This window comes from Hippocampus zosterae, chromosome 2 (assembly GCF_025434085.1).
Source record: "Hippocampus zosterae strain Florida chromosome 2, ASM2543408v3, whole genome shotgun sequence".
NCBI classification, from domain to species: domain Eukaryota; kingdom Metazoa; phylum Chordata; class Actinopteri; order Syngnathiformes; family Syngnathidae; genus Hippocampus; species Hippocampus zosterae.
The window spans coordinates 34,033,447-34,056,144 of record NC_067452.1 but is presented as its reverse complement, the minus strand read 5'-3'; the positions used below and the strand labels follow the sequence as shown (position 1 = coordinate 34,056,144).

Sequence of the window (22,698 nt, the reverse complement as noted above, 5' to 3'; positions counted from 1 at the left end):
AATAGGAAAAAAACTCCCTCAAAGGAGGACTCCCCCTGCAGATGTGCAGCTTGTTTCAAATGAAAAAAAAAAGGAAGTAAAAAAATCTCAGAAATAAGAGGCCGTTCCATGATGTCTGGTGTGCCGCTTTGTCTTAACCTTGTGACTGACCCCGCATAACGGAGGTTTTTGGAGCAAGCTGCTACTCCGTATGACATATCTTGATGGCACGGATTGCAAAGTGCAGGACCATAAGGTTCCCCTTCATAAGATAAAAAGTGCATGGACTCTATTTGGTGTCTTTAACTCTTTCTGGGCTGATGAAACGTCTCGGCTTCCCAAGCAAAATTCTAACCAATCGCATACAATGTTTTAGCAGCAACAGTATTTTTGCACCACCAAAATACCGTATTTTCCTCACGATAAGGCACACCTAACAGCATTTAATTTGCTCAAAAGCCGACAGCGCGCCTTATAATCCGATACGCCTCATATATGGATCAACATTACGATTTCTTGGACACAGAGTTTTAAATATTCTGTACAGCGCTTTGTTACAGCTGCAGCGGTTGTGAAAGCTCTTTATAAATGAAGCACTCTTGAGATGTTGAGATTTCACTAGACCAAAATATATTAGTATCAAAGTCAATGTTGTGCAGAAATAAATGCGTCTTTCCACAAAAAGCTAATTTTCTCTTGATTTAGTCCCAGATTGGTGATTTGAGTGCAACCAAGCTATTTTCAGTCTTTCATATGCTACCATCTTCAGATAGTCAAAGCACAATATTCTGTCGACCTTGAAACAGGAGTCAAGGGGTTGCCTTTTCGGAAAACGCTTGAGTTCAACATGGAAGCGAGCAACCACAACTATAATATGTCTCCCCTTACTGTGGTCTATCACGATGGTGAATTTAAAATGCAGTTGACTTTTCTTTTATGTCTTTTTCCTTAAATGCTGGCCGCTTGTAGGACCGAACCATTTCTTCTTTTAAGTGGGGGGGGGGGGGGTCATAGTGGGAGTAAATTGTAAACACACGTTTTACATACACACCGTCGAGACGATATAAGGAGCAGCATAATAACATTTTGCATTGATAGATTCATTGCCAATGTTCGGAGTGGCAAGTGGTGGGTCAAGACGTATCATGTAAAGGTGGCAGCTGAAAAACCTCCTCTTCTGATACGCTCTAAAAATATTTTATTGGTTTTAATACACGGTCTGGTAGTCCAGTGGTTAGCACGTCAACCTCACGGGTCATGGGTTTTCTTCGGGTACTCCGGTTTCCTCCCACATTCCAAAAACATGCATCAGGCTGATTGAACACTCAAAATTGTCCTCAAGGTGCGAGTGTGAGTGTGGATGTTCATCTCAGTGTGCCCTGCAATTGGTTGGCAACTGGTTCAGGGTGTCCCCCGCCTACTGCCTGAATATAGTTGGGATAGACTGCAGGAAAATGGATGGATGGATGGGTAGTTTTATCACCAGCTGTGCTCAATGGATATCCTTAAAAACAGTTTATCAAATAAGTAATAAAAATGTGGACATTTGAAACAATTATGATGTCCTTTTTTCCCATAATGCATTGCCAAGACATCGGATTGAGACTCGGGTATTGGCAGATATTCAAAATCAAGCGACTCAGATTCGCAAAATACAATACAATACAATACAATACATGCTGATTAATAGGATCGGGGCATCCCTAATAGTGAGCCAAAGCGGGGGGGGGGGGGGGGGGGTGAGGGGGGGGGGCGGAGCGGGGGAAATGTGTCAGTCCTTCATTGATGTGGACGTCCAGTGAGAGTTTTAAACTGTCAAAAAAAATGCTACAGTAGTCACAGTGTGTGTAAGAGACATAATTGCCCGTCGTAAAATGAGTTTGAGTATGTTTGACGGTTTCCAGCAAAAGAGAAGAAGGCTGCTTACCGGTACATTAAAAACGTATTGGGAGTTCATCAGAATTTGCGGTCCCAGGGGCGATATTGTATGAAATGTTATTAAGCCTGCATTTCCGCATTAATAATTTACATGTAGAAATTGAGGTCTTGCTCTCTTTATGAGTCAATCAATCAAAGTTTAAACTTTACATCTCCACATGCAGGCACAGAGGTTTAATAAGTGCTTAAAAAACATTTCCCCCCTGGGGTCTCAAACTATTACCACAAATCCAAATTATGTCTTTTAACATTAGTATTAGCATGAATATTGTTGTTCTTTTGTTGTTGGATCCTAAAGCGTATGCTATGAGGAACATCGACCTTTGGATCGACTAATTCTGACGGAAATTCCTTTTCATGAAGTCCGCTATGAAACAAAAAAATGGAAAGGACAGTGCTGATTGTATGGAGACATTTGTAGTGCATATTATAAAACATACTCCGCCTGTATGTAACGAAATGGGTTTTGGAAGGACAAAAACGCCAAAATGCAGCATCCGATTCTGATTCCTGGAAGTGATTTAGCAGTTGGGCCAAAAGCGATTTACTCGAACCGCTGTTGCAGTTGAAATGTGTTAAGGAGTAGCGAGGTGGGAGGACGAGAGCGGCATGCTAATGATGCTGCCACTGTTTCTCGCAATGGATGACTCATGCTCAATATGGGGGCGCAAACATCCACAGTGTGGGTAGCAACACATACGTGTGTGCATGTACACCAGCGCACATGCCGTCAGTTTTTCTCTTTTTCCCCAAATGACTTCCTCTTTTTGCGTCGGTGCTGGATAAAAGACAATGCTCGACAGTACAGTTGATGCGTTTAAAGTTTGACTGAGCAGTCATATATGACATAATATGTCATATATGTATGGACTGTATATTAAGTCAAGAGCAGCTCAAAGCAAAGATTTGGTGTCGTCAGTGCGGCATTTTTTGTGGGTCCTGGGGTCCTCCTAGTGACTTTTGACAGCAAGCCTTAAATCTCAGATAAATGGTAAATGGAGTGCTCTCATATAGCTCTTTATCTACACCATATGGTGCCCAAAGCGCTTTACAAAGCCTCACATTCACCCATTCATGCATATATTCATGACGCCAATGGGATGGGGATGAAGACCAGGAGCGGTTGCCATTCTTTGATTCGAATGTGACGGCAGCCTCAGCATGTCGTCCTCTTCATCATCGGATTCCTCCTCATCAATTATTTCTTGGTCTAGGATTGTATTATGTGTCATTTTGAGTTTCTGACACAGCTTCACCAAATCTATCCTCGCTATCCTTTTCCTCCTCCTCATTGTTTTAAGTGTATGCCTCAGCTCATTAATTCATTTTTAATGGTCAGTCATTTTTGACCGAGAACACAAATAGACAAAAGTTGAACGAGATTGTATATCAATTAATGTCTTGCTTCTGTGTGTGTGTGTGTGTGTGTGTGGACCCTCTTTGTGGACGAAGTCATGAAATCTTCGGTCACTCCAAACAAATTAACTCCAACTTTCAGGGAGAACATTTTTAAACGGCCAAAGTATCCTGGGACACAACACAAGGTGTTAGTCGCGTATTGTTATCACCCCAAGCGGTGTTTATATTTGACTAGCTGGTTCGCCGCCCTCCGGGCGGCTCATCAGCTAGTTCCTGCGGAAGGCTGGTAAGGTGGGCCTTCGGCCCACACAAGTGTTGTTGCTTGGTTAAACTTTTTGTTCATCTTCATTGCTTATCGTGAAAATAAAGAGATGTTTAGCTCTACTAAATAACTAACAATTTTATTGCAATGCTTGTGGGTAGACAACATTTTTTCGCTAAGATGCCCGCGCGATCGTAGTGAGCCACTGCCTGAGCGGCGCAGTGGCGGCGCGCACCGGCGCGGTGAAGTAGGTACGTTTTGAAAAGGGACAGACGGAAGGACAGACCGCGTGCGGGACGACGCGCAATATATATATAGATATATTTAGTAGTGACTCTTCAAAGAATAAAGCACTCAGGAAATGATTTACTGAGCAGTTTCACCGATGCAAATTGCACGCACATATACACATGCGGCCTTCCTGTGCGGAGTTTGCATGTTCTCCCCGTGCCTGCGTGGGTTTTCTCTGGGTACTCGGGTTTCCTCCCACAGTCCAGAACATGCATGGTAGGTTAATGAACACTCTAAATTTGTCCCTTTGGTGTGAGTGCAAGTGTTCATTGTTGTCTGTTGATGTGTGCCATGCGATTGGCTGGCAACCAGTTCAGGGTGTCCCCTGCCTACTACCCAAAGACAGCTGGGAGATATACTGTATATATCTGTATGTATGCAGTATATACACTGTATATATACTGTATGTATATGTGTATATATACATTCATATTTATATATAAATATGCACGAAGAAAGCCTCTCCCAGCTGGCTTCGTGCAGTGGTCAGAGGATTGCAGTTGTACTGTGAACTGATTAAAAAAGTAAATAAATAACTGGATGATGTAGATGACTTGATAATTGCCTTAATCAAATCTCGTGACTCCCTGCCTGTTTTTCTCCATCTCTTGATTATTCTTAAGATGGCAGTTTTATGATGTGTATTATTACCGTTAATAGCTACAGCCTTGACAAAGGTGTCACCAAAGCGGCTGGTCACCCTTTACTGAGTGAGGAATCGTGTTTGGTTATTTGAAAAGTCAAAATGGGCACCACTGCCTTTCACGATTGTGCCGACAGGAACCAATACTTTTGGAGACGGTTCTAATTTTACTACTAATATATGATTTTCAGGGTTTGGAATGCAGTTGCTAGCACGTTCGTTGTACTACTCGTGAACAGCCGCTTGTTTTTTTTTTTTTTTTTTCTCCCCTATATGATGATTTTAATTTAACCACACAGCAGCGTGGTTAGAATTAAAATCATCACGACGATGATTACCCTCAAATTAACTCCGCTTGAATAGTCTTCAGTTTTGTCGGGCTGGAATATTAATCAACATCATCAACAATAAAAGCATGGCCCGAAAATGAACTCACACCATTAGGAAATCGGAGAAAAGACCGGATAACAAAAAGACTTGGCGAATGGATCAAAAAGTAATGGGAGATAATTTTGACGTGAGATCATTTTGGATAATCAGCAAGAAGAGGGAACATAATGTCGCTCGCTCGATCCGAAAGAAAGGATGTAATTATCCTATGAGTCACAGCTTCATTTCCATATTTGGGGCTGTTTATTATTGATTTCACACCATCTTCTCAAAATGCCTTTTTTTTCCCCCTGCTCCATTTTCTAAAGTGTGTTGAGGAGAAACTCCAACATGTGTAGGAGCCTTCGATGACGGATGCAAATTGATGATTGCAAGAGTGACAAATGTTTTCTGGGTTTCTGTGCTTTGGAGCAATAGTCTCGGGGTCGTTCTTCTGCGCAATGGAAGAGCCACATTACAAATATGATAAGGTCACAACTTTAGAAAAGAACCTTGCGCTGAGTCCTCAAGGCCCCCCCTTTTTTTTTTGACACAGACAAGCAACCATGAATGCAGTTGTGGCACCTGCTGGTTTCTCTCCACTTTCCTCTTCTTCCAACAGAAGTTTTATGGCATGGCAGAATTTAATTCGCCTTTAGAATGTCTACACAAGGACGACTTTTCTAATTAAACGCAACCCCACCCACCCACCATAAACTATCTCTAATGCACTTGTTTACTTGTTAACAAAACCAACCGCCTCATAAAGTCTACAAATTTGTCCCGTTCAGCTTCCCTCTTTGTTTTCCTTTTAATGACACAAACAGCTTTTTAGTCACATCAGCCCCAAACAACTTTTTTTTTCCCCCCACTTTTTCCGCCTGGCTTGTCAAGTGCTCAGCCTGAACGCTAAAGGGACCGCGTTGATTGGATCCACAGCTCCTGACAGAAGGAGGATGTGCATTGATAGCAACCGAAGCAAGAGACAACAAACTTGTGTGTGTGTGTGTGAACGTTCAGGTAGATGCAAACGCCTGGAACATGTGCGCTCATCATTCCGAAAAAGCTCCGGTTGTATGACGCTTGAAATTGAGTACAATTTAACTTGGTGGGGGTGGGGGCTGTGGGTCCATTTCATTGTTCCCCTTTAAGCTTCTTAGCTGTAAAAGATTCAGATTGCGAGGCAAGGGAGGAGGAATTACGTAACGGTTCAAGCTTGAGAGCGTCAGGAGAGAGAAGAAAAGAGGAACTGATGAAGTGCGGAAGAAGAGTGGCAAAATAAATGAGAGGACCTAGAAAGGATGGGGATTGGAGGGAGCAAAACGCAAAAGTATGAAAGGGAACGCAAATGTTTTAATTGATGTTTTCCTTTAAACTGCTTTGAATATTGCTTTTACATGAAAACACTTCCATGGTCGTTCTGTTATATGGGAGAGAAACGGCATTTCCTCTCGTCTTGCCGATCGTTGACGAGAAAACCACAATGCTAATTAGAATCCAGATGTCTCTGGAAGCACACTTTTATGCCTGTAAAATATGCCACCCTTCTGCTAAATTTCATTGTTTTTGTTTTATGTGCCTATTAATCAGCATCCTAAAAGTCTAATGGCATCCAACCCCCCCAGTTTTATGTATACCATAGTCCAAAACGAGTCTGTGACACGGTTTTAGTTCCAAATCCGCATGATTTATCGTGAGCCTGCAAGGGCCTTAGAAATCCAAAGACCGGCAAAATAAGTGGATTTGAATTCTGTGTCAGTGTGACGTACAGCTAGATCCCGCATTCGCCATTCAAGTACCTGCTCACGTCATGGTTGCAATACGAAGTCCAAATGCCGCTAAAACGACAAATGAGCCGGAATATTGTGCAAACCCCCCAAACCTTTGTAATAGCTGACAACCTGTTTTTTTTTTTGGCAGTACAGCCACACTTTGGTCAGTCAGCTTCAGAGTGTTCCCTGTGTGGCTGATAGGTCATGAGCCAAAACCATGGTGGTGGATTTTGGGATGGGGGGAGGAGGAAAATGTGTGTGTGCGTGTGTGTGTACAGTAAAAATATACACACACTCACTCTCACACACAAATACACACACACACACACACACACACATTCATATGACAGTTGGGTTAGGAAAAACCTTTGGAGAAGTGAGAACCCTGAAAAAGCAAGAAAACAAACCATGTTGGTAGAGGAAGCAATTAGACATCCGTTCGTGCACACACAACTGTACAAAATAACACCAAATTACAGAATTTATCTGACATTCTCTTATCAGTCAGAGTTGCGTTTGTGGCATTTGAAATCGCCGCATCAATTTTGAATGAACATTGAAAAATGTCGATTTGATGAATGCAGTTTTTATTATTTGCTCAAAGCAATCGCCATTAATGTCAGGAAAAAGATTTTACTGTGATTTATTGATTTTTGTTCAAATCACAAGAGGAAACTTGTCACACAGTTCTTTCTTCGTCCAAAGTGAAATAATTAGGTCTTTATGTCCTTTTTAGAATTGAGGTAACTAAAGTTTGGCACTCTTTCCTCTGTTACTGGTTTCATACTTGAGAGAAAACATGATTCATCTAGTTGAGAAATATCAAAATTAACACAAAAAGATTCCTTGGCAAAATGAAGATGTGAAAAACAGTGAATATACTAAATACGTGGAGAAAAAAAATCTAATTTTCTTAAATCATTTGAGAATTTATGAACATAAAATGTTCAAATCGCTTCGATCTTCAGCACAGCGTCTGTCTCCGCCACGTTTCTGGGGTGAGTTCTGGCGCTATTCATTGTTGTTTTTCAATGCTGAGCTGTGGCATCCTACATACAGTATTTTCCCCCCTAATATCTGTAGCATACACCTGGGGAGTCGTAAGTTGTTTGTCTACCATTGTTTACCTCAGCTGATTAAGTGCCCCTGTCGGAGACGCTATTCAGTTGAGCTATTTTTGTGTTGAAATATATGCTATACTCCCCTGTCAGCGATCGTCTTACCTCTGGCACTTGGCGTAGGTGAAAAACAGTAATTGGATGGACCCTTTATGTTGCAGCTGGAAAACCGTCACGTCACACCCCCTACGCCAAATGAGAGCCGCCGTGGTTGAAATACTCCATACGTACTGGGTGAGCACCGAGCCGGTGGGTCACGGCATCCTCGAACAAAATGAACTCCAACAAAATGCACCGCAGCGGCCCAGTAGAAAAGGTCTGCTGGGTATTCATTATGGAACCCTGGCATATTCATTTGGATTGCCTGAATCTCTCCCATCGCTACAGAATGCGAGATAAGAAGGGTTCATGGAAGAAGCTAGATGAAGGCATCAGTTCAGGGTATATGGTCGGAGAACCAAATCCACTGTCCCCCAAATGACAAGACAAGATGGTACACTCAACCGTTGCTCATTAGTCAGACGATGTGAAGCAATATCATGACCAGGCTAGTTACCGTATTTTCCGCACTAAAAGGCTCACCTAAATGCCTTCCAATTTCTTGAAAGCTCACAGCGTGCCTTAAAATCCAATGCGCCTTGTGTATGGTCATTACGGCAACACGTCGACCCCAAAATGGCTCCTTTCTAGCGACATGCTTACAACGCAGAGTTCAAACTAAAGGCGATCGGGTTATGCAGTTGAACACGGAAATAGAGCGGCGGCAAGAGAGCTCAACGTTAACGAGTCAATGTTATGACTTGCGGTTGCTTAAGTGAACTGTGTCGCTGCATCATTAAACAGGTTTAACTGACATCTGTTGGCATTCCTTGAACGTAGCTCCATCTAGTGGATGCACTGTAGATTGCGTCTTATAACGCGATTCGCCCAATGTATGAAAAAAAATTACAAAATAGGCCATTCATTGAAGGTGTGCCTCATAATCCAGTGCGCCTATTAGTGGGAAAATATGGTAGTAGAGAGAGGAATGATGGGAACGATCAGACCGAATCTGTAAATTTGAAGCAAACAAGCAGTATTTTATGTCGTTTGTACGGTAACAAGGCAGATAGGGCCTTGCTGTTGTTTCTTGGAAGTGACACAGCGGAGAGGGGTGTGGGGGGGGGGGGGTGGAAACAAAGCAGATTTGAAATGCAAATTTGATTGAGACGATGTGGGTGGATGTGGAGAAGTCTGGAACGAGAGGGACAGGAAGAGCTAATGGCAAGGAAAGAAGGATGCAGGTAGGAGTGTAGGAGTGGAAGATGTGTCGAGAGGGACGAGATTGAAGTGTAGAGAAATACAAGGTGAGGGGAACTCAGTGGGACGCTGTATTCTGGGGTGAAAGTTGACGTTCAGTCTGTGGAAATTTGTTTGGGGAAGTGGAGCTGCAGTCGAGGTCTCTACTTGCCCACGTCCCCGCAAAACATGTTTTCACTTATTTTAAGCAGTTTGTTCGGAAGACATCTTGCTTGACCTCACCTTGTCTTGCCAAACATGCACACGCACACACACACACACAATTCTATTCCTTGCTTTGCGAGATCTCACTCAACTCGTGTGTATTGCTGATGAGGTGGGACGTGAATATTTATAGAACAGGCCCAACTTTTCAAGTATATCAACTAAGTTCTTCTTGAAAACAAATAAATACATCATCACACCTGATTTGGGGGAAAATTGCCCTGAGTGTCAAAAATTTGAACCGCCATCGGAGACCACTGTCGTCGTCCGCAAATCTGTTATGAGGAACTTGACTTAAATTGAATCTCACTTTAAACTTGAAGCCTCAGGTGAAAAATTTGTGGTAATAGTATTAAGTCAGCCAGGCGCTTCATTTATTACGCGCAGTAATGAAGTGACAGGATCTTTAGTTGATGCCTCCATTAAATGAGGAGATCAAGGAGTGTTGCCTCATACCCCCAAAATATTTCTACCTCCTCCCCCCTCACTGTTATGACGATGTGAGATGAAAAAGGAAATCAAATCAGCCCCTCCACGTGGGAGCTTATTTACTTCTCTGAACACTGCCTTCATTTTGCACTTGTATTACCATCCATTTTCGACAACGTTTGTCCTTGTTAGGGTCAAGGAGCCAATCCCAGCTGACTCCGGGTGAACAAAAAAATGCCGATATCGTGAATAAAACTTGCATGACAGCGAGCAGTTTGACCTTGGAAATTATTATTTCATAATTTTTTTGTTGTTATTGTTGTTAGCATTTCCTGTAGAAGGTCGCCGGCGTTCTGAGGCAAATTGTGTTAAACATTTGAAGATCAACTGTCAATTGTACTGCGAGCATGTTGCACGTTGATTTGCCATTTTTATATTGGATGTTTTATTTATATTTTTTGCAATGATGCTCTGATTGTGGGCAGCCCGGTAGTCCAGTGGTTAGCACGTCGGCTTCACAGTGCAGCGGTACCGGGTTTGATTCCAGCTCCGGCCTCCCTGTGTGGAGTTTGCATGTTCTCCCCGGGCCTGCGTGGGTTTTCTCCGGGTGCTCCGGTTTCCTCCCACATTCGAAAAACATGCGTGGCAGGCTGATTGAACACTCTAAATTGTCCCTAGGTGTGAGTGTGAGCGTGGATGGTTGTTCGTCTCTGTGTGCCCTGCTTTGGCTGGCAACTGATTCAGGGTGTCCCCTTCCTACTGCCCGAAGACAGCTGGGATAGGCTCCAGCACCCCCGCGACCCTAGTGAGGATCAAGCGGCCCGGAAGATGAATGAGTGAATGAATGAATGCTCTGATCGTTGGAAATTAGACCGATGCATCTTCAAATGCGAAGTAATTGAGGAGATGATGTCAAGAGCTACTTTTGCTTTTATTTTTCAGCAACAGCCAAGCCAAGAGTGCTCCCTGAAGACGGTTGTCATCCAGGAAAGAAGGCTTCATGTAGGGGTCCACAATGGCTGGTGTTTCATTGATACACCGCAGATAACGGTGCTCGAGCCCCTATCGGGGGTCAAAGGGCGAGTGGACAGGTGAGCACCATTTTTACATCACATAACAACAAATGGATTGCTTCATCAGTCTAATTTTATAACCGTTATATGTAAGACTTTTTGTGCGTTGATGTGTGCTCATATCGTTTTCGCGTTGTTGAAGTCCTCATAGTCGAGACGAATACAACGTCCTGACTCATGTATTAACCTCAACGTGATCGAAAATGTGCCCCAACCTTTGACTAGTATTATTGATTTCCAAAAGACAAAGAGCTGAGAAAGCAGCAGGAAAAAGAAAAGACCAGCTGTCAGAAGCTTTTCTGCTCCTTTGTAGTCTACAGCGATTGCCATTTTTAGTAGCAAACATTCAATGTAAAAATGATGCCTCCAAATCAGTAAACATTAGTTGTCTTGATTCAGGAAGCCTACTGTATTGTCACATCTATGTTTCACGATCTGGCTACTCACGACAGACTAAATATTAAGATATTTATCAACACAATAAAATATTGGTTCCAGTGGTTAGCACATCGACCTCACAGTGCAATGGTGTGCAGGGTTCGATTCCAGCTCCGGCCTCCCTGTGTGGAGTATGTATGTTCTCCCCCGGGCTTGCGTGGGTTTTCTCCGGGTACTCTGGTCTCCTCCCACATTCCAAAAACATGCACGGCAGGCTGATTGAACACTCTAAATTGTCCCTAGGTGTGAGAGTGAGCGCAGATGGTTGTCCGACTATTTGTGCCCTGCGATTGGCTGGCAACTGGTCCAGGGTGTCCCCCGCCTACTGCCCAAAGACAGCTAAGATAAGCTCCAGCACCCCACGTGACCCTTGTGAGGATAAAAGGGGATTAGGAAATAGAATAACAGATTGTTAGATGCAACCATTCATGAAAAATCAAATGTGGTGGACTAGGTGCTTACAGACTGGTGGATTGAAGCAATGGGCCAACCAGCATGGTGGGGTCTCTGTATAAAAGATGTCAATGAGTACTTGTCCACACACTGCCTTTGACACTAGGCAACAGTTGAAATGTGTGCTCTTTGTGGACCAGGATGCCTTTTTCTTTTTCAACATAGATTTTTGCGTCAGATGTTTTTCTTCAATTTGAAAGTGATGAATACCTAATTCTCAGATTATTTTGAAATGGAGCCCCGCAATTAATAATCACATAATAGTTTATTAGCAGCAGTTTTATGTGAATGAGGCTGTTATTGTCCAAATGATAGTATATAATCCACAAAGTTGATCTCATTAATCATGACTGGTAATATTTTTCTTCACTTTGAATGTGATTAGTTAATATCCAATCCTCAGATTATTTTTTGGAATTAATTCCCACCACTAATAGTATGAGGCAGGATTGCTTTGATATCATCCATAAAGTTGATCTCATTAGTCATTAGTGTTAATCAAATATCAGAGAATCATTAGTTTAAAAAAAAATAGTAAAAAAATGATGAGATCACCAAACGTAGACTTGACTCCACCTCACAATTCGCTCTCGCCTATGGAATATGCAAACTGTGAACGGCAAATGCCACCCGCGCGTTCTACCGCTTCTTTCCCAGTGCACGCTGAGCAAACAAGAGTTAATCCTTCAACACAGTAATCTATGCCTTTAATGAGTCGGGCTGCATTCAACGAAGCGGCGGTTTGTCATTTAAATTCAGTGGTTGTGCATGATCACTCTTTTTATTTTATTTTTTTATTTTTGACCCCTTCATATGGGCGGGTGTGGTTATCTCCTCAGCTCAGCGTCATCATCGGGACCCCAGACGCTTGGCCTCCGCAGCAACTTGGAACTCAGGCTGATCAATCATCAAGCCATAGCGGTTATCTTCCAGCTGGAGTACGTCTTCTCTGCTCCAATTGGCCGAGAGACAATGGTAAGGGGCAGGATATAAATATAACGTACTGCACGTATGACGCACCCTTAAGGATAATACATTTGAAAATTTGCCTCACTTGACAGGTGACATTAGTCATTCAGTTACATATTAATGTCGAGTTTGGCCAATTGATCATTCATTGGTGGCTCACCTAAAACATGCTGACAGCTAATTAAATTATCTGCAAACTTTTCCGTTCTGTTTTTTGCTAACCCCTTGAGCTTTTTTTTTTTCCCACTAGCGATCCAAAACGCTCTCCTACGAACAGAAGATATACATATCAGTTAGGGGATTGCCACAAAACTGTGAACATGTCCCATTTTCCCTAAATTTATTAGCATAGGGGTGACCACACATTTTCAGCTTGGAAGCTACTTATAAAATTAAGTCCAGATAAATGTTCTAAAGGACCACTATAAAGATGCAAACCATTTTATGCCACAATATGAGTTAGCACTAAGTTCCTTGCATAACTTGATGATGCCATGATGCACAACAGGACTCTGTACGTTTTTGTGCCCAGAGCTTACTGTGATGATTTGCACAAAATGAAAATCAGGCAGAGATGTTTAGTCCAGATAGGAGCTGCTGATGACTTACAAATGATCAGCGTTTACGTTGGAACAGTATCAAGACTCTAAACAACTTTGCAAACCAGTGACTTCTTCTGAGGAGCAAGTTGCAAAATATGAGAACTTTTTTCTCGTTAATCCCATGGGACAATGCCGACTCCCTTTGAATGCTGCACTCAAGGAAGTAACACTACTTTGAGTTAGTTCCAAAACTATACAGGAGCCGTCGATTTGAGCGGAACGCTATTGTCAGCATGTAGTGTCAAAATCTCATCCTCCATCCCAGACGAGTGAATATGAAACGATGATCGCAATTTTTGATGAGAGTAAATCATCATAAGTATCTTTCCGAAAAGGGTAGCACATGAATATAGAAACTGGCTCTAATTAGTGCAACTGGCATTTTAGTTCTCTAACCTTTCTCTGACCCAGCTCACTTGTCAGAGGACAGTGTTTTTCAGGAAAAACAAAAAAAAGTTTTCACATTTGATGTGGAGGTGATCGATTTTTGGATTCTTCCTTGGTACAGTGCCTTTTTTTAAGTTCAGCAGATATATGATAGGCTAATTGGGCAACTCTGTTGCTTCTTTGAATTTTTCAGCTGCTGCTGTTGCTTGTTGTTGTTGTTGAGCAAACTCCAACTGGGTCCCAAAGTGGCTTCTAAAGCCGTGGCGTCCTGGGTACCTGGAGACCCAGTTGTTGGTCATTGATTGGGAACTGTTCGTAGCCCGAAGGCACTCCCAACATCGCGTGGAGATCGTTCCCGAGTTGGGCTGCTGCTGCTGTTGAAGCTGCTGCTTGTATGCTAACGCTAAAGTTGCTAACTGCTAAAGTTGTTCGGGTTGTTGTCCTAAATGTAAATCAAATTGCAAATGTACGATAGTGAGGTTTGGATGTCCATGTATTATTATTATTTTTTTCAAACTATGCCATCGATCTGAATTGGCCTGTGGGTGGGAATGACAAAATGTGCATCCCTGTTAGCGTCTTTGTGCCTCATGTATGTGCTCAAATTTTCAGTTCTAAATCATATTCAAATGGAGGGGGAACGTTTGACGGCACCAAATTTGTCATTTGTAATTTGTTTGTTAGTGGCTCAGTTAGTTGGGAGAGTTTGCCAAGGAAGAATTGACGAGGCATCGTTGCAGCATCCTATTATACATGCTCATAAAGAATTGATTTGACTGCTACAGTCTACTTTTGTGGCTGTTTTCATATCAAATGTTCTTTGAACAAAAGAAGCTTTGGTGCAATCTTTGTATTTGATCTTATAAATTATGCAAGTGTAAATAAAGAGGTGTCCAAGGAGTATCTAATATACAGCATGTCAGAAAGCAGAGAGAGTATTTGATCCCAGAATAGCTTGCTAAATTATGGTTGTCTGGTGATTACCCCTCAAAAAAAATTAAATGTTATTCCAACACATTTTCCTTCACCACTGTGAAGCTTCCGAGGCTTGAACATTTGATGAAGTTATTCGATGCAGTGTTTAGGTGATGTGAATCCTTTGTGGCTTGCGTGGGAATGGAGTGTTTGTGCTGCCGTGTGGGGATGCGTTATCATGCGGATCAACAGTCTGCTTGAGGGTGCAAATTGATAAGAGCAAGATAAGCGCTCTCTCTTTGAGATGACAACGGTGATGCCTTGGAATTTCACTCACGTTCACGTGGAGTTTTGCCGAAAAAAAAATCAGCTGACTGCCAAAAAAGTGTCATGTGTCACTCAGCTCACTTGAGAAGTGTGATGGGAGACTCTCCATGTCCCTGTGCTGTGACAAAGCTGTCACAGATGTGACATGTTGCGCCCTCGCCACCCTCTGCCCCTCCCACACCTCTACTTTATTTTTTCAAAGGTTTAACAGGTACTGAGTTGAGGTGTGCCTTCGGGACAGACAACAGCATTTCACGCAGCTCGGAACCCTTTTATACTATGGCTCTGGGCTGGGTCTTATTGCCACCACTCATCAAGGCCACTCCTATCCTGTCTGGAAGAAATCAAAACCTGGATGGCACAAAATTTCTTGAAATTCAACAAAAAGAAGACAGAGGTGATATTGTTTGGTCCCAGTGGCCCTTGTACATTCCATCCTGTAGACTTGCCCCCCCCTGTCTCCTTATCTTAAGTCAACAGTCTCAAACTTGGGCCTTAAACTGGACAGTGATTTCAAACTTGGATCGGCAAATTGGTGCCGTTGTTAAATCCAGCTTCTTTCACCTTAGACAGCTGGCCAAAATAAAACCTCTCCTCTCACATGAACACTTTGAGACAGTAATTCATGCCTTTGTGACATCCCGGCTGGATTACTGCAATGCCTTGTACTTTGGAGTCAGCCAGTCCTCCATTAAGCGCCTTCAGCTGGTCCAGAATGCCGCTGCTCGCCTCTTGACTGGTACTCGTAAGAGGGAGCATATAACTCCTACTGTGGCATCCCTTCACTGGCTCCCCATTCATTTTAGAGTTATTTTCAAGATCCTCCTTTGTTTTCAAATCTCTGAATAATCTCGCGCCACCTTACCTCTCTGAGCTCATCCGCCCCTACACACCTGCCCGGCGCCTCAGGTCTGTGGACCAGACATTATTAGAAGTACCAAGAACTAAACTGAGGCTCAGAAGGGATCGAGACTTTTCTGTTGCTGGTCCTTCTCTCTGGAATGACCTCCCACTGAACATTCGGCAAGCCTCCTCGCTGCCCATCTTCAATGCCCTCCTCAAAACTCACTTGTATTCTTTGGCGTTCGACTCAGCATGACTTAGATTTGTTCATGATTTTACTGTTTGGTGCTTTCTACCGCCTTTATTACCGATTTGTCTTAGTGTTTATTGTGCATGTTAAATTTCTCCATGTACAGCGCTTTGTGTGCAGCAATGGCTGTTTGAAAGTGCTCTATAAATACTGTTGACTTGACCCGACTTGACCACTGTCTCTTCAAATATGAATCAAGGCCTTGTGAAAATGTGTTTTTCAACCTCAACATTTGACACAATCTATGTTTTGCTACTATATCCTTGGAAATGTGCCACAGACTTTGGCAATTCACTTCGTGTTTGTATTCTGAGACTATTCAGTTCATGTCCAATTGCTTTCACAACGGTGAAGAGTGTTGGCTGCTGGCTTCATTATTTTTGAATTGTTTGTACTGTGTAGCTTTGAATGCAATGAATACAAAAGGAATACTTAAATGTCCAATGAATCTCCACCAAGGCTGACGCACAACTCGAAATATTACTCGAGATAGCTTCAGAAAAGAATGGAATGGAAATGTATTTGAAATAAAATAGATTTGATGGATGGAAGGTTAGGTTAGGATATACAATGCCTTCTTTGTCACTGTGCAGAGCAGTACAAGAAATGAAATAATGCTGTATCCTTTGGTGCTTTTTTTTTAAAGAAACAATCACGTGCCATGAAAAACAAAGATTGCACACAATTTTTGTTGTATGTTGCATAGACACCTGTAACTCGGTGTTTAAAACACAAGAAAATCATATACCATCCTGGGAATTGTTTGTGGAAAAAAAAGATAATTGAACATAATAATCTTTCAAAAATAATGACAGCTTGACCTAACAGTTGACTACAATTATTCAACCCTTAATATGCACCGCCATGAATAAGTTTTACCCTCTTTGCAAATGTAAATATCCGATGAGGTTTAACCCAAGTAAACATGAAACGTCTTTCATTTAATTTTTTTTACTGCGGTGAAAAAAAATATATTTAAAACTACTTGGCCCTGTGTGAAAAAGTAATTGCCCCCCATTTTAAATAACAATTCAGTGTGGATAATATATTTTTTTTATGTGTGTGCAAATGACTCATTGCTAGTTATCGAAAACACTTCTTTTCAGTTGATGCTTCTGAGGTTGGCCTAAACAGCTGTTACCTTTAAGGGCCAAGTATTTTTTTTTTTATACACAGGTGGGCGGGAAGCCTTGAACAGTTTTTTTCCCTTCATAAACAAAAATGTCCATGTTTATGACCTGTATGGTGACCTGTTTTGTTTCGTATTGTATTCCCTTCAGCGTTGCGCCATCTTGTGGATGCATAGCGCAACCGCAATCACTATTGTAGCTTCTATGCGCCTTCTAATGCTGTGCGTTCTATCTATGAAAATAGTTTTTAAAATAGGCCATTCATTGAAGGTGCGTCTTATAGTACAGAAAATACGGTCGTTTGATAATGACTTTCTTTGCTTTCATTTTCACAGTGTTCACATGTTCACACAATAAAAAAATAAGAAGAGGTTTTATCCTTCCATGTCAAAGTATAAGATGTGCTCCTTGACGTCTGAATCAATGCTTTCCTCGTATTCTGACTATTAATTACGCCCCGCCATCGAGTCACACTGCATGTGGCCTTATTGAAGAGGATGGCGCTTATTTCCGTCTGCCTTGCTGATGATGACACACATTAGCTCATCACTAATGGAACCCTGGATCAATGATAAACGGAGACAGGAGGGACTTTGGGCCTTTTTGTCTTTTTGCCAAGAAACTAAACTAAACTCGCCAAGTGGCGAGGAGGTGGCTGCAGTCATCCAAAATGCTCACACGGGGAATTAGTGCTTGGAGGTTAAAATTGTAGCTAACAGCGCACAGGAGCAGAAAAAAAGAAAATGAATTTTTTAAACTGGATAAATAATGGAAATTGATCTGTTCCACGCATTTACTTCCATTTGTTTATCGTCACATAAGTGCAAAAGGTTGTTTTACATCTCGTCCAGAGTAAAACAACATTAAAAAATCATTATGGAGCGATCACTTCCCTTTGTTGAGGAACACTCTCCTTTTGTAGTTCGACTTTGGGCTTTTAATCAATTGTACTCTGTCGAAAGGTTATATTTTGCCAAACGCAAAAAAGCCCAAAATAAGGAGAGGTGATCAACTTCAGCTGAACCATTTTGTTTTGCTTCGCCTTCGCTTTTCTTTTTTCTTTATTCTTTTTTTTACTGCTTATTTTTGCTTTCCAGTGGATGTCAAATTCCAAAGGTCCTTTCTGCTGCATTTCTGTCTTTAGCGCTTCAGTGACGAGCAAGCACTAAGTTCCTTCCTTCAAAGCGTAATTGACAGCTCTCTCAAGCTCTTCTCTGACACCCAACTCTTGAGACTGAAAAAGGATGGTGACAGCTTTCCATTCACAACCATGAATGAATGTGCCTGTCAAGCACATCATATGTTCACCTTTAACCCTGACTGGATTTGAGGATTGGCACATTTTGACGACCGAGCGCAAAGGAAGTCCAACTATTATTATGTGATCTTTCAAAGTCGTCTTTATTGTGCCCTTTAACTGAGCTCTTAGATGCTGCTCGACAGAGAGAGAATGGGACTGGGAGCAACATCTTCATCATTTGCTTGCTCCATAAGTCATCATTACAACACAAAACAGCATCACCAGTAGGCAGAATACCGGAGCTTTTTATTTTTTTTCACTCAGAGCAAAAACGGTCGCCGTCCTCTATTTCAGTCTGCTTTGATTATAAATGACAAACTCCCAGTGAGCTGTTACGGTGGCAACAGAACATCATTTTAATGTAATTTGAGAATGATGTGTGCCATGAATCAGTGTCAGAAAATTGGAGGACGTGTTGTTGCATATGCGAGGCTTCGAGGCAAGTTAAAAAAAAGCATTTAATCAGCAAAATGTTTTTTCACAGTACGGCATGAAATGGTGTTTAAATGTGAAGGGAAATAGCGTTGGTGGTATTATTTAAAAATTGAGACGCTTCAATTGATTGATTCCAATCCAACTACCATATTTACCGCACTATAAGGCGGACCTCAAAGCATTCAATTTTCCCTAAAGCCAACAGTGCATCCTGTAATCCGATGCGCTTTATGTATGGTGTTACACAATCTCTTTATATTCCCCACTGAGTTGTTTCCGTGAGTGTTCCGATGCCATCTAGTGGTGATTATTAGCAGGAACCAACTGTTACATAAGAGGGTTCTGCCCGACACTAATTGACATGTGCACTCGCCAACTGATAACTACTTTGTGAGCTCTGCGCAGCCATTATGAAATGCAGATAATACCAAAAGCATAGTTAACCACTGACCAAACGAAGGAAGAATATAAAAAAAATAACTTACCTAACTGGCGGACAAGCAAGACATCTAAGGATAGTTAGCCTCTTGTGGATGTGAGGCCACGAGGTTTGTGTGCATTTTTGTTGACTCGACTGCCGTCATAATTTTTTCATTTATTGTTTTGTAATGCCATTTTTATTTTAACGGACATTTAAGTTTAATGTCGGTTTTTGTGACCAGTTCTGCATGCCTTTGTTCAAAATGTTACAGCTGCCGCTGTTGTGAAAGCACTATATAAATCAGCATGTATTGTATTGTATTGTAATATAAATCAAGCTGTAATGTATTGTTTTATTCCCTTAGCGTAGCGCCATCGAGTGGATGCATAGCACAACCGCAGCCATTAGTGTAGCTTCTGTTCTATGCACCTTATAATGCAGTGTGCCCCATATATGCAGTGCACCCCATTTATGAAAACTGTTTTGAAGGTGCGCCATATAATCCGAAGCGCCTTATAGAGTGGAAAATACGGTAATTCCATCAAGAAATCTCAGTTCAGCTAACTACATCAAATCTTTTCAAGCTTTCTTCACCCCTATTTTCCCCCCCTTCCCAAATGGCTGAGATCGACTGGTTAATCGACACACGGGCGTACATTGGAGACGGACGGATGCAGTGGCATGGCTAGCGGCTGAGTTTATTAAAGATATTGGTGTACAGCTTCTCCTCTGGGTCACGTCGAATCTTGTTTGGCTTTTGATTGGCTGGCGACAGATAGATGCTGTGTAGATTGTCGTGCGTTCATGCCGCTTCTCTAAAAAGATCTGCAGTCAGTTCTTGGTTGTGTGTGTAAACGCGTGTGTGTTTGTACGTGCAGTGATCGGGGGTGGGGGGGGGCTGCAGGTCTTAATGATGTTTGCCGAGTGAAAATCTTCCACACTAACATGCTCATTAGTGCCCTGTTTACTATTACGCTTACCCCCCAAGTCCCGATCCCCATCTTTGTCCCGGTTTTCTTGACCACATACAGTACCTCACTGCATCCACTGCAAAGGCCTCTCGCCGTCGTTGACCTCACATTCAAAGAAACCCGTTCTATTTTGTGCGCCTCTGATACGAAATGCCATGTAAATGTTAATTAAATGTTAATCAAACACCTTCAGCGCGGTAATGTCATCAGGATTGGGAATTGTTACGTTTGGTTGATTTGTGGCTCATGTCTAGGTGGTCAATCCTACCTCAAGGCACTCTTTTGTTTCCCGCTCGTACATCTAGAGGAAAAGTTGAGTTACAAGGCAAGGGAGGTTATATATACTGTATATATGCCACAGAGACAATATTGCGCCTGTCTAATTAAAATGAATGTCAGCTCTCCCCCCACTGAGGAGTACATCAATCTCCCCTCACGATAGGCCCAGAGTGAGTCGTACCCTGTCACAGTCTGCCAGCAGTGCCATCTTTCTCCAGACGGATGCGTCCCCCTAGAAGCTAGACAGACAGTGGCGATAATGTTTGCACGTCGAATGTCTGCTTTGTGCATGGTCACCGCACACCGAGGTCGCACTCTAGAGGAGCCTCAATCCTGACTCGAATGATAACGGCAGGCGTACAAAGTGGCTAGTGGCGTTTTGGAGCCATCTGAGGCTTGAACATCTGTCGAAAAATCAGTTTGCACTGTTAATTGTCAATCTGCTCTCCCTCGTGCAGTTTTAAAGCGAAAGAACGTCCAAGTCCTCCTTGTGCTGCTTTCCTCTCGTTTTCAAAGTGCTTGACTTTTTGCTTTTTGCTTGTGAATTTCATTGCTTTTTGTAGTCTGTGTTTGTGTCATGTGAAGCCTTGCACAACCTCACTACAGTCACTTAAGTTGTAGCCATGGCATCTCCACACGCAAATGGGACCCTGGTGCACTTTGTGTAAGCTAAATCACTGACTTACTGCACCCCTTTTCCGCATTTGCGACAATGAGTCACTTGAATTAGACGTAACGTAGAACAACATCGGGTACAGGTGAAGACATATGACCGGTACGAAAAGCAACAGGCGCTCTGCACTGTGTAGCTGGTAGAAAAGCAATACGCCGGTGACAGAAATGATACGCCGCTAACTGCCACTTGAAGAAAACAGAATCGCAAACAGCAGTGAGCTCCAGCTTGATTGCAGTTGCAGACATAAAATATTTGACCTTCTTGTTCGGCCTAAGGATAGATAAATAGTGTATGCACAGTGATTGTGGGAGCCCTTTGGGTCTCAATAATATTGCAAATATTATATTTGTTTGTGGGCGCGTGGGCGAGTGGTTAGCGCATCGACCTCACAGTGCAGAGGTAGTGGGTTTGATCCTGGCTGCGCCCTTCCTGTATGATGTTTGCATGTTCACCCCTCGCCTGCGTGGGTTTTCTCCGTGTACTACGGTTTCGTCCCACATTCCAAAAACATGCATGGCAGGCTTATTGAAGACACAAAAATTGGTGTGAGTGTGAGCGCGGATGGTTGTTCGTCTCTGTGTGCCCTGTGATTGGCTGGCAACCCCCGCCCATTGCCCGGAGACAGCTGGGATAGGCTCCAGCACCCCTTGCAGCCCTTGTTGTTTGTCTGTATGATCAGGCCCAATGTTTACCCCACCTTTTGGCCAAAGTCAGCCGCGGTAAACTATCCTAATAAGAACCAAAGGTACAGAAAATGAACGGCTTCAACATATTGATTTGGCAGTTGACACACGAGGGCTATAATGGGGGCGGATTTTTAAAATGGTTAAACATGCAGCGAGTTACAGTGACCCACAAACATTATTGGTGTTGCAAATCAAAAACAAAAACAAGCAAAAATAATGGGAGTTTTTAAAAATAGAAATAAAGAGTGCTTGGATGTGCAGATGGTACATCGGAATCATGTATTTGGTATAAGCGTTGCAATTTGTATATTCATATATATATATATATATTTTTTTTTCTTAAAAGATCTTACTGGTGATTGTGGAATGGGGTAAGGAGGCATTATTATTAATTCCGTATTTAAATTTTCTTCCCGTCTCAAGAAGATCCAAAACCTTGTCAAAGATGTGCATATCCTAAAGAAGTGAACGCATGAAATGCGTCTTGCAAGTGTGTCTCCTTGAAGCTGTGATTGAAGGCAAGGTCCTCAATTTCCCAGCACACTATAGCCCTGCTGGGTTCATTTGACTACTCATGCAGATGGATGAAAATGTGAATGGTTTAGTGCTCTTAAGTTAATGATCTCGGCGCGTGTTGGCTCCCTCCCTCCAGGGCTTCTCGTTGTCGAGAGTATGAGTACAGTTGTTGGAGCTCTGGGCTGCCGCCTGCTGCCGTCTTCTGGGCTGAAATAATGACTCGAAGACCCCAACAGACATGTGGTAATAGTAATACCTGTCAGGCCAGGTCTCCCGTCAGCGCTCACATCCACCTAATTTAGGATTAATTCATGCTGTGCTCAAGGAAACCCTTCGTTGCCTCGCGCCTGAGCATTTTCTCCAG

General features: G+C 42.5%; 1 protein-coding gene across 2 annotated transcripts in view; it reads left to right on the top strand.

Moving 5' to 3' along the window:
• nphp4 (nephronophthisis 4) overlaps positions 1-22,698 on the top strand; it is a 126,044-nt gene that overhangs the window by 32,528 nt on the left and 70,818 nt on the right. For both annotated transcript variants that reach the window (XM_052057341.1, XM_052057339.1), the window contains exons 7-8: positions 10,606-10,754; positions 12,467-12,602. In XM_052057341.1, coding sequence (XP_051913301.1) covers positions 10,606-10,754; positions 12,467-12,602 — 285 coding nt within the window. The remainder of the gene's footprint in view (positions 1-10,605; positions 10,755-12,466; positions 12,603-22,698) is intronic.